The 12,979-nt window shown below is 47.2% G+C and overlaps 1 protein-coding gene across 3 annotated transcripts in view; it reads left to right on the forward strand.

Moving 5' to 3' along the window:
* ASTN2 (astrotactin 2) overlaps positions 1-12,979 on the forward strand; it is an 859,033-nt gene that overhangs the window by 120,654 nt on the left and 725,400 nt on the right. For all 3 annotated transcript variants that reach the window (XM_059142160.1, XM_059142161.1, XM_059142162.1), the window contains exon 2: positions 1,604-1,791. In XM_059142160.1, the coding sequence (XP_058998143.1) occupies positions 1,604-1,791 (188 nt within the window). The remainder of the gene's footprint in view (positions 1-1,603; positions 1,792-12,979) is intronic.

Raw genomic sequence — 12,979 nt, forward strand, 5'->3', positions numbered from 1 at the left:
GTTTGGAAGGTCTCCTAGTGGACTCGATTAGGAGTGGGAGAGAAAGCAAGCCCTCAAGGCTGTCTCAAGGATTTTTCCACCGCAGCTCAAGGGTGAATTAGATCCTGTCCCTGTTAATAATAATAATGATAATAAATATTAATAGCAACTTTTTATAGCCCTTACTAAGTGCCAGATGCTCTTCCCTAAGGGCTGTTGATTGTGAACCTGAAGGAGTGAGTCTGTGGGGAGTGGGCGATACAAGAATAATTCAGTAGAATTTGGTAAGCAGACATCATCTCTTCAAGGTAACTGTCTTTCCTTCTGTGTCTCCAGGGGCTGCAGAGTGGGGGACAAGGAGATTGGATTAGGGGTTCTAGCTCAGCTTTCCCATCCATCCTCTTCAAGTCTGTGTGTGTGTGTGTGTGTGTGTGTGTGTGCGCGCGCGCATATACACACACGTTAATGAGATCTGTGGTAATTGCGGGCATACTGCCCCTTGGTCAGCTCCGTGACTTGGGAAGATGGTCCAGAGCCCCAAGCCTCAGACATTATTACGGCTACTTTTCTACAGTGGAGTGCCTCTGTCTCTATGGTAACTCTTGCTTGAATGAAGTCTTGGTAATTCTCCAGGAGCCACCCTTCCTCTTTCTTCACAAGACACCATGAGAGGCCTTCCTTCTAGGACATTTCCAGGATCGCAGTCCCTCCAGGAGGCAGCGTGATGAAACCATGGTATGATCTTACTGTGGGCACCACCTGTGCTTGCCAACACTCCCATCATTCAAGAAGAGGCTATGTTGGTGTGGTTATATTGGAAGGAAGTACTATTAGAAGAATAATTTAAAGACCAGTTGATGGAGGGCACCGGGGTGGCTCAGTCTGTGGAGAATCAGCCTTCAGCTCGGGTCATATGAGAACACTGGGCTGGAGCAGTGTCTCTCCAGATACTTTTAAGCCACAGAAACTTGGGTGCCCGCGCGCCCTTCCTGGCCGTGCAGTGTATATACTAGCAAAAAAAAAAAACGGAGCTGCTCTGACCAAAGCAGTAGAAACAGGCTCAGATCAGCCCAGTTGCCAAGCTCTGTTCCTAAAAGGGGTAATTTTGAGGCCCCTAGGCTGGGCTAGATGTTCTCTCGGGCTTTTCCAGCTCTGGGGTTCTGCAGCTCGTGCTGTGCGTACTTCTAGCTTGGCTTGTGAAGGAGTCACACTCTGAGCCCCCGCTCTGCTCAAGGATGGAGGCGTCCTTCCTTCACCTTCTTCCAGCTCCGTGCCCTCAGGAGAATGTAGGCACTTGCGTCTCTTGCTTAGTTTGATTTCCGTGCATTGGATTTAGAGGCATGAATGTCCTTACCATGGTCCGAGCTTTCCCCAAGGGCCCCCGACAGACCTGGGTTCAGATTCCGCCTCTGCCACTCTGTTGCTTGGGGAGATTCTCGGTCTCAGGTGACCCATCTTTGAGGGGAAGTGTGGGTCTCCGGCTCTCAGATTGGATGTAGGGAAAGGTGGCCAGGTGCAGAGTAGGTGACTTTTGAGCTCCTGACCACGCGGGGCTCCTTCCAGGCCTGGACTCCTGAGGCGGGGGGCGTGCCGCTCACCCTGCACCTTTGGTCTTGTCTTGCAGAGATGTCTGGCACGGCGGCGGACATCTCGCTGGTGCACTGGCGGCAGCAGTGGCTGGAGAACGGTACCCTGTATTTCCACGTCTCCATGAGCAGCGCCGGCCAGCTGGCCCGGGCCACCGCGCCCACGCTGCAGGAGCCCTCGGAGATCGTGGAGGAGCAGATGCACATTCTCCACATCTCTGTGATGGTGAGTGAGCGGGGATGCCGCGAGGTGCCGGGGGTGGGGGGTGATGATGGAGAGGTGAGGGGGCGACGGAGGGGGGCGGGGGCTTGCTGGCAGAGGGAGGAAAGAGCTGGCTGAGCGTGAGAGGTTAGAATGCTCAGGAGAAGGTCAGGTGGAGTCTGCGGTGTCCCTTGGACTGACGCGTACCCATCCATCATCTGTCAGCTGTGACAAACTAATCGTGCTTCGGAGAAGAGAGGAAAGGGTCTTCCGTTCCTTGGCCTTTTGGCTGACCTCTCTGGGAATAGCTGTTTAACATCTGTCACGTGCTTGGCCTGTTCCGCGGGGGCTGAGGTTCAGTGCTCCAGAATTCAACGCCTTTCCAAGAAGGTCCGAACAAACAAAATCAGAACAAAGTTGGAGCAGGGCTGCCCTTTCCCGAGTGCCCTTGATGTGCGGGGTACTTTGACCCTCACGAGACCCCCCTCTGCAGTGTAGACCGTGCATGGTGGCCCTTGGGGCGGGGCTGGGCATAGCGCCATCACACATGGAAGCCCTTCCACTGCCCTCATGTTACAATCGTGAATACTGAGTCAGAGGGGCCAAGACACTTATCCAAGGTCACATGGCAAGTAAGAGATGGAGCTTCTCTGGGTACTAGAACCCCCAAGCATGTCTAGCTACAAACCCTGAACTATGTCTTCTTCACTCTTTCTCTCAGTGCAAAAATTTATGGACCATCTATCTAACCATGTATCAGGCACTGTGCTGGGCCCCTTTGTGGACATGGTCTCATTGCATTTTCTCCAAGAAAGCATTGAGTCAGGCGTGTCACCTTCACATGAGAGATGGAGTTATGGGCCCAGAGAGGGGGGCAGTGGCCTTCCGTCTCTGCAGAAGCCATGACCTGGAGCTCTTGGAGTCTGCTATCCCTTCAGAGAAGGCTGCTAGGGCTTAAAGTCACTTGAATGGTGGTCTAAAATGCATGTAGGCTCATATTAATGGTTTCTTTAAAAAACGAGTTGATGTCTCTGCATGGTAGATAGGAAAAAACACATTCATTATGCAGAATGTACAGGGTCTAATTGGCTCAAGACGAGATCTGATAATAGCCATGAGTGACATCCCCCCCAGTGCTTTTCACTCCTCAAGACATTATTTTCTCTTTGAGCACAGCTCTCTCTGCCAGATGCATGAGGGTAGGAAACGTTATTCCCAGTCTACGTGTGACAGAGGTGCGGCGCAGAGAGGTGAAGCAATTGGCAGAAAGCCACTCAGCACAGGAGTGCGACCACCCACCCCTTTCTTTTCCATCTCAACAGCCAACGGTATTTATTGAAAGTCTCCAGTGGGGCCGAGTTTTGCTTTTGGTCTCAGTTCTTCCGATTCCTCTAACACCGCATTCGACACTCTGATGAGGGCTGAGTAAGAGCTTGGAAGTTTTCTCTTTTTGGAAAAACACACACATAGCCCAGCCAGACAGCAGTGTTAATTTTGGACCTAACGCATGCTCGTCACGTGGAGGAACAAATCAAGGCCTTTGTGTTATTCATGGAATGAGTGTGATAGACTTTTCCCATATATATATTTCGCAAATGATACAGCCACATGCCAAGCCCAGTGCGTGCCTACAGGCTGACTTCGGGGAGCAGGAGGTGAGCACTGCTGTCTCAGGGCCCTCGCTAGAGTCCTCATGGGGTGTGGGACCCCACCAGATGCTAAGAGGGCCTGGTGGGGTGTGCCTTCCCGTTTTCAATGTTTGAGAGTGAGACTGTGTTTTGACTAATACTGGTTAAGCATTCTCTGTGTTTGGCACCACGCTGACTTACATACATCCTTCCCATAACCCAGTAACCTAGATGGTATCATCTCAATGATAAATGAGCCCTGAATGGGTTTTCTCTGCTTCCGGGTTCAGTGTTAGTTCCACTAAATCACACTCTCTCCCCAAGGACTGGAGGTGTTCTTTACCTTTTTATTCTGCTCTGTGAGTTCCTCTTAGAAGGAGGAAGTCACTAAGACGCACATGCATCTGAAATTCTCTCTAACTGAAGATGCGGCTGGCAGAGGAGGCTGGGTGGTGGTTGGCACCTGGCCCTCTCTGCCTACGCACTAGAGTGGCCCAAGGCTACCACCTTGTGGTCCCTAACAGTTCTTGTCCGCCTTCAGGGCCCCAAGATCTGGATCTCACTTGTCCTCACCTTACCCCCAAGAGACAGAAACTCAGGAAACTCTGAACCCCAAGGTGTTCATGCTGGCAGCCTGGCTTCTCTGAGGTGGGACACACCTGCCCCCTCAGCAGAAGTAGGGTGACATGGAGGTGCATAAGCACGGACTCCAGAGCCTGGGCACCTGGGTGTAAAGTCCCACTGTGCCACTTACCACTCTGGGCAGTGTGGGACAAAGGTTTAAATGCCTCTGTGCCTTGTTTTTGTCATCTATAAATGAAGGTACCACCAACACCATGTAGGAACACCACGTACTTATATCAGAGGAGCTTGGCGTGTAAGACCCTTAGCTCTTATTCTCATGGGCCCTTTGCTTGAAAACTTTACGATGTGTTTATTATACCCTTTCATTTCATAAGTAGATAAACTGGGGTCCAGATGTAGACTCTAAGGTGTCTAGGGTCTCCAACCCATCAGTGTGGCTTGGCTTAAAGGGCATGCCTCTCGGTGGCTTCGATAGACTCTGTCCTTGCTGATCTGGCCACAGACAATTCAGCAGGAACAAAAAGAGGGTTTGCTGCCTTCACCCCTAAGTGGCCGTTCCAAGAGGCGTTCACGGCGGCTGTGATCTCTTTCCCCATTTCACAAATAAGAAACTTGAGACACAGTGTGTTTATTTGAGTTCTGTTCCTAAAGCCATGGGGCTAACAAGAAGGCAGTTCTGGGACCAGGCTTTTCTGGGACCAGGCTTTTCTCAAGATTTGAAACTCATGTCCAGGTTACTTAGGACAAGGTGGCTCCTGGTCTCTCAGATTTTTACACTGTTTTCATCTTTGGTGAAGGTTTGAAATCGTTTGTGAGAAGACCCAAGTTGTCCAGTCAAATGTCAAAGAAATGCCAAGGTCAGTATTCTGCATTTCCTTTTCTCAGGACAAACCTTCTGCTCACCCATGCAGGGCAGCGAGCTTCGGCTAGTCATTGGAACGTGCTACAATTCATGCCTACTGGAGTGGACCCAGCATGCCCTTTGGGCTTGTTACTTCCTGAGCCTGAGATATTAATAAAATCAGTAGCTATTGGTGTGACTTGTTCACCCCAAGATTAAATGGTAAACCCAGTATTTCACTCTATATAGGCTGATAACAGATCTTCCACTCTTAACAGTGCAAATACAGACCACCATTCCTCTTCTCTCTGCATCAGCTGATGGCTTAAGTCACGGCCTTTTGGCTAAGATCAAGTGCGAAGATCTTATGAGCAAATGCTTGTAGACTCCCTCCTTATGTGGAATCCATGGGTAGGTCAAGGTTGGGGGGGTGGTTATGATTTGGAAGTCAGCTCCAAGGTTGAACAGTATCTCTGCTGGTTGCTTTATGACCTTGGTCAAATCAAAATCATCTTCTGTAAAACTGTGATAATATTCTCTCATTCCGAGAGTTTTTCCAGGTACTGAATGAGTTTATACGTGCCCGTGTCCCGCACAATAACAATAATGGCCACCATCATCAAGGACTTTCTGTATGCCAGGCCCGGTCTAGGTGTGGCACATGCCTCGTTCCATTTAATTGTTCAAATACTCTGTAAGATCGATGCTCTCATTTCCCTCATTTACACATGAGGAACCTCTTCAATAAGGTTTCACAGCTTGCTCGAGTTCATACCACCAGTGGGTTCTGAAGCTGGGGTTACGACTCTAGTCTACCAGGTTGAGAGTCTTTGCTCTCGGGCATAATTCAGTTCCTGGTATTCTGTAAGTACTCAAAAAGTGGTAGCTGCTCTCAAAATGATGGCTGTAGTGACAACACTGGTGACAGACATTGGTGATAAATGCTGAGAAAGGAGATGAAAGGAAATATTGGGCTTGATATGGAGGGAAAGAAGATCTTTGAGAACGTATCTCTTTCCAAAGGACCATCTCAAATGCTGTAGATTTATACTGGTGGTCCCAGTGAAGGGGCAGTGACAAGGGACCAGCACCACTGTCCATGGCCAGGACAGACCTTTCCATGTGTTTGAGCTGTCTGGTACTTGATTGACTGAGTCATGGAGGGTGGTGAGTTCCTTGTCTCTGGGGGTATGCAAGCAAAGGTTAGCGGCCCTATTCATCAGGATTTTGAATGGAATAACTGTTAAGTTAGATGCGTATTGTGGTTCTTTCAAACTTACAGGATGTATGACTCTATGCCATAATAATATATAGAAAAATACTTAGAGGATTATAAAATGCCACATAAATCTAAGAAATTATTATTACCATTCTCAATCAGAGGCTTTGTTTAAAGGATTTGTGTGATATGGGGATAATTCTTTTTAAAGCTTTCTGTGAAAAATGACTTTAGATCATTTCCCCAACCATTCGAGTATTCATTCACAGCATACCGTGCCTTCCTTAGTTCATTGATTTAATCACTCAATCATGCAATGGTTTACTTGCCTACTAAACCTAACAATGACAATCCTATCTGCAAGAAAAAAAAGAGGGGGGGGGGAAGAGCTTTTAAAAAGTCAACCACAAGCTCAGGGCTCTATTGCTAAAAGTGGCTCCACATTTTAAGTTGTGTTAATGAAAGATGAGTTTTCTGTTAATGAAAGACGAGTTTTCTGAATGACTCGTTTTAGAGGTTCTGGAGGAGACCTGAAGCCATGTGTTTACTTTTGGGAATCGCACATTCAGAGAAACAATAGCAGGAAAAATGATGAGAAAATAGGACAGTGAGGCATCGTAATGGTAACAAGAGCTGCTATAATGCTTCGTGTTATACTATCTGCATGTATTTAACTCATGCAATTCTTTAAATAATCCCAGTTCAACAGATACCGTGGTTACTCCTGTTCTACTTTGAAGAAAACGCAGGCACAGAGGATGTAGCTAGTGTGTAAGGACTGTCGATCCGGGTCCCCAGGGTCACATCCTGGCCCCATAACTGACTGACTAGCCATGTAACGAGGGCCTCTTGGCTCCCTGTGCTTCCATTTCCGTATCTGGAATGGGGTGAGGTTAGAAGCACCTGCCTAAGGGGGGCTGTTGGAAGATGCTGCATGGAAAACAGATATGTTAGAGCCTGACAGGGAGATGTTAGGATTCTGCTCCCTAGAAGTGTGTTAGTTTCCTAGGGCTGCCGTAACAAAGGACACAAACCAAGTGACTTCAGTGTATTTTTTCACACTTCTGGAGGCTAGATGTCTGAGATCAGGATGTGGGCAGGGCCATGCTTCTTGTGAAGGCCCTAGGGGAAAGTGTTCCAGACCCCATCCCCCAGCTTCTGGTAATTTCTTGGCATATGACAGCATAGCTCTGATTTTCACGTGGCCTTCTCCCTGTGCATGCTTCTCTGTCTGCGTCTACATTTTCCACCTTTTATTAGGACGCCAGTTACATTGGATTGGGGTGTAGCATGAGGGCCTCATTGTAACTTGATTGCCTCTGTGAAGCCCCAGTCTTCATAGAAGGTCGCATTCTGAGGATCTGGGCATTAGGAGTGCAACATCTATTTCGGGGGAGGGAGCAGTTTCGCTAATAAGTGCTATCGCTGTATTATTTATAAGCAATGTCATTGAAGAATGCCCAGGGCAGCCAGGGCAGGGGAAGCTAAGCTGTTACAGACTGCAGGTCCCAAAAGCCTTTTGAATAGGACCCAGAGTCATGGGGGAACATCCCCTAGGGGAGATTGTTTTAGGAGGGAAGGTGACAGAAATCTAGTGATGGAAAAAACTTGTGACACATGGATCGCAAGAAGCTATAGCCTGGGACTCTGGTGTCCCGGGCCTGCCACTCACAGGCGGCATGACCGTAGGTGGATCACGTCTCTCCTTAGCCTTAAGATCTCCATCTGTAAATCGAGATCATCAAGCTTGTATCAGTTGCAAGACATAATGAAGTTTGCCAACACAAGTACATTTTTATGTAAGTGGGCCATACAGCATGAATCCCATTTATTTTTTTTTCAGAAAGAAGAATTTTAAATCACAAATACATTTATGAATTTTTAAGAATTTGAATCACACGAACTCATAGCTTGGCCTTGACTCGCCTCAACAACAAGGATTTAGTAAAAGCCTGCAGGGGCTCTAGCCAGACTTAGGAGAACACAGGAAGAATGAGCCAACTAGGAAGTGTGGCTTGCCTCCCACAACGTTTAGGGATGCAGCATCGTGGAGTGGAGACCACACAGTGTGGTGTCAGGAGTCCGAGTTTCAAGCTGAGGTTCTATCTCCTAGCAGCTATAGAAATTTGGAGATCTTTACCTCTTGTTCGGTCATTTGCAAAACTGGAAATAAAATTAAAACGGTCACATTGAGCTGAGACAATGCACATGAAAGATCTGGCTAGGTTTCCCCAAAAGCAATAGCCCTAGAAATTATGGTTGGAACGTTGGGGTTGAAAACACCTGAGACCTGGCTGAACCCAGCTTTTCTGGACGAGTCAGCCTTCACGTGTTCATTCCACAAAGCCATCACTCAGAATCCTGGTGACCGACCAAACATCACTTTATCGCTCACGCACCTTCTGTGTTGGCATCTGCCAACGCTGTGACTCAGCTCTGCACGTCTTCTCCTTCCAGAACTTTGGCTGAAGGGGAGCCCCAGTCTGAGACCTTTGGTTTCCATGGCAGGGGGAATGAGCAAAAGAACTGGCAGGAATCTAGGATTAAGCTAGTGCTGAGATGGGGGTTCTCTCACATTCTGTGGCCAGAGGGCCAAAACACACCATGTGACGAAGCCCAACGCTGGAACAGGGGAACGCAGTCCTTTACAGAGAATGGGCATGTGGGCAGTCGCAATGGCAGCAGACTATACCCCACCTTCATTCTACAGGTGGAGGAAATGAGACCAGAGAAGGGATGTTCTGCTTCCTGATCAGCCCATTCATCTGGGCCAACAATCAAGGCCAGACAGAAATCCTTGAGGTGATAAGAGGAAACCTAGAATTGGGGCCCAGAGGCAGTGGCTTGGACCAGCTGGCCAAAATGGAATGCAGGATAGGAATTAAGAAAGGAAAATTGCATATAAGTAAAAAACAAAACCAAACAAAACAACCTGCATTGTGTGAGACAGAGGGAGACAGAGACAGGAAAAATAGACATTTGTTAGTATTTACTGAGCACCTCTTCTATGCTAGGTGTGTGGAAACTACCAGAGACCGAGTGAAACAAACCGAGAAAAAGGCAGCCAAGGACAATGAGAGAGATGTAGAAAAATAGAGGGACACTGGCAGGAATAGAAGGGAAATGATTTAGCAATAGAAGCAGAGTCCGGGAAGGAGGAAACAGAACGAAAGGGAGGGAGGAACCACACAGCGAAGTAAGCAGGGAAAGAGACCCCAGAAGCAGAGTGGGAGGGGCAGACAGAACCCAAGCCCAAGAGAAAGTGGTAGAGGGGTCTGGGAGAGGAGGGGGCCGAGGAGGAAGTCAGGGGCACACAGGGAAGGACCCAGCAGAGGCAGGGAGGTGGGTGCCAGCAGGGTGGATCTGAGAGGAGGCAGCAGAGGGGAAGGTGGAAGGAGCTGAGGTGCCAAGACCTTGAAAAGAGAAGGGGAAGGGCGACTCCAGAGACTGCAGGGATGGGGGAGGGTCACCTCAGAGACTGCAGGGATGGGGGAGGGGCACTCCAGAGACTGCAGGTGGGGGAGGAGGAGGGGAAATCCAGAGACTGCAGAGATGTCTAGTGGGGGGTGGGTAGTAAGCAGGCTGACAGAGCTGAGTGGTCTGTTTCCTCAGTGGTGGCTACTTCCACCTTTACACTCTAGCTTTTTTTTTTTTTTTTTAAGATCTTATTTATTTTATTTGAAAGCAAGAGCGAGAAAGCAAGAGAGTGCACAAGAGTGTGGGGGAGGGAGGGCAGAGGAAAAGAGAGAGAAGCAGACTCCCCGCTGAGCAGGGAGCCCAGTGTGGGGCTCCATCCCAGAACCCTGAGATCTTGACCTGAGCGGAAGGCAGAGACTTAACCGACTGAGCCACCCAGGCGCTCCTACCCTCCAGCTTCTTCTTCTTTTTTAAAAAATTAACATATAATGTATTATTAGCCTCAGGGGTACAGGTCTTTGAATCACCACGTTTACACATTCACAGCACTCACTATAGCACATACCTTCCCCAATGTCCATAACCCCACCACCTTCTCCCTACCCCCCTACATCTTGTAACCCTCAGTTTGTTTTGTGAGGTTAAGAGTTTTTTATGGTTTGTCTCCCTCCTGATCCCATCTTGTTTCATTTATTCTTTTCCTACCCCCCAGATCCCCCACGTATCATCTCCGTTTCCTTATATCAGGGAGATCATATGATAGTTGTCTTTCTCTGATCGATTTATTTTGCTAAGCATAATACTCTCTAGTTCCATCCACGTCATCACAAATGGCAAGATTTCATTTCTTTTGATGGCTGCATAGTATTCCATTGTATATATATACCCCATCTTCTTTATCCATTCATCTGTTGATGGACATCTAGGTTCTTTCCATAGTTTGGCTATTGTGGACATTGCTGCTATAAAGATTTGGGTGCACGTGCCCCTTCAGATCACTGCATTTGTATCTTTAGGATAAATACCCAGTAGTGCGATTGCTGGGTCGTAGGGTAGCTCTATTTTCAATTTTTTCATGTTCCTGAAAAAATTGAAAATAGAGCTACTCTACGACCCAGCAATCGCACTATTCCATGCTGTTTTCCAGAGTGGTTGCACCAGCTTGCATTCCCACCGACAACGTAGAAGGGTTTCCCTTTCTCCACATCCTCACCAGCATCTGTCATTTCCTTATTTGTTAATTTTAGCCATTCTGACTGGTGTGAGGTCCTATCTCATTGTGGTTTTGATTTGTATTTCCCTGATGCCAAGTGATGTGGAGCACTTTTTCATGTGTCTGTTGGCCATCTGGATGTCATCTACCCTCCAGCTTCTTGTTGCACATTTCATTTTCCTTCACAACCTGGGGCTTTTGTGCAGTCTTCTAACAATGCAGAATGAGTGCAGGGGCTGTGCGTGCATGTGAAACTCAGTGTTCATGTTGTTTATTTCTTTTCTCCCCATGCCCTGAGTCAGCCCACATGTCTGGTGAACTTGGCTTTGGACACAGTAGAGCTTCCAGCTCCCCCTTCACTTAACCCCCCCTTTTCCACTCTCCTGATCCTCAGAAGACACCTTGGTTTGGTGGAAATAACATCGGTTTGGACAGACAGATGTGGGCTCAGCTGGTCTTTTCCATGTTGCTGTTTGTCCTTAGCCACATTTCTGAACTTCTCTGATTCTTACTTTCTCCTGATTTTGTAGTGAGGCTGTGGGTACCTCATTCGTATGGCTGAGGAGAAAAACAAATGATAAAAGACACACGGACATTTAGAAGAGCACTCAGAGAAGATCCCTTTCTTTTCCTTTGACTCTTCAAATTATTTTCCCCTAATTCACCGTCATGCTTCATCTTCACAAACAGCCTTTGAGCTAAGTTGGGCAGGAGTTATTGAGAATATTGACTCTGAAATACTGATAGAAATAATAGACCGAATAAATGAATGGGGTAGAAGAGATAGCTCTTTCTTACAGTCGTATCCCAATTAATAAATGTAGAAGGAAAGAGGGAAAGTAGAAAATCACCATTAGGCAGTCACCACTGTAATAATTACTACTGACAAGATTCACTGATGTATACTAAAATTAATGTCTGAAACTTCAAGAAGAAGCAGGATACTTTTAGAATCTCAAAGTACCCTTGAATATTTATTAATTATAGAAGGAAAATGGTAGCTTTACCTTAGAGAGTATAGTGGGTTCGAGTATCAACTTCCCAGGGCTGATGTAACAAGTTACCACAAATGAAGGGGTTTAACACAATGGAAATGTATTCTTTCACAGTTTTGGAGATGAAAAGTCCAAAGTCAAAGGGTCATTAGGGCTGTGTTCTCTCCAGGCTCTAGAGGTTAATCTACTCCTTGCCTCTTCTATAGTTTATGAAGGCACCAGGTGTTTTGTGGCTTGTGGCTACATAACTTCACCTTCATCTCCGTATCACCTTCTCCATGTCCTCTTGTCTGTGTGATTCTCATAAGGACATGTGTCATTGGATTTAGGACCCTCCAGGATAATTTAGGATGTCCTCCTTTTGCAAGATCCTTAACTTAATTACATCTACAAATAGCTCTCTCCTCCCAACCCCCCAATAAGGTAGTGTTTATAGGTTCTGGGGACAAGGATGTGGACCTTTTTTGGGTCCACCAGTTCAGCCTGGTACCTTACTTTAACCAAGTGTTCAAGGTTAATATCACCAGGAATAAGACAGATGGACATCATGAATGCCCTGATAGGAAGCACTGAGAAGGGTACAATGTCATTTCTGTGTTATACTTGCCCAAAATGCATACATACCCTCATTGTCCTCATGAGAATACGTCAGACACACCCCAAAGTGAGTGACCTTCTACAAAGTAACTGGCCAGGACTCTTCAAAAGTGTCAAGGAAGGTCATGAAAGGCAGAAAAGGCTGAGAAATTGCCACAGATACGAGAGGGCTGGGGAAGACACGGAAACTCAGGGTCACAAGGGTTCCTGGACCAAAATGGGAACATTAATGAAAAACCCAGTAAAATCCAAGGAAGGTCTGTGGTTTAGTTAATGATATTATGCTGTTGTTAATTGGCTGGGTTTTTTTCCCCCCTTTTTAAAGATTTTATTTATTTATTTAATTGACAGTGAGAGAGGGAACACAAACGGGGCAGTGGGACGGAGAAGCAGGTTCTACACTGAGCAGGGAGCCCAGTGCAGGGCTTGATTTCAGGACTCTGGGATCATGACCCGAGCGGAAGGCAGACACTTAACGACTGAGCCACCCAGGTGCCCCAGTTCCTTGGTTTTGATTATTCTCTTATGTGTGATTTTAACTTTGGAGGAACCCGAATGATGAAGAGGATAAAGGAATTCTCTGGACCAGCTTTGCAACTTCTTGTGAGTCTATATTCAGAATAAGAGGTTTAAAGACACAGAGTATAGAGTCTGGAGCAGGACTGGCAGAGTCAGAATCCTGGCCTTACTGCTTAACTAGCAGTGTGGCGATGGTTA

This window comes from Mustela lutreola, chromosome 12 (assembly GCF_030435805.1).
Source record: "Mustela lutreola isolate mMusLut2 chromosome 12, mMusLut2.pri, whole genome shotgun sequence".
NCBI lineage: Eukaryota > Metazoa > Chordata > Mammalia > Carnivora > Mustelidae > Mustela > Mustela lutreola.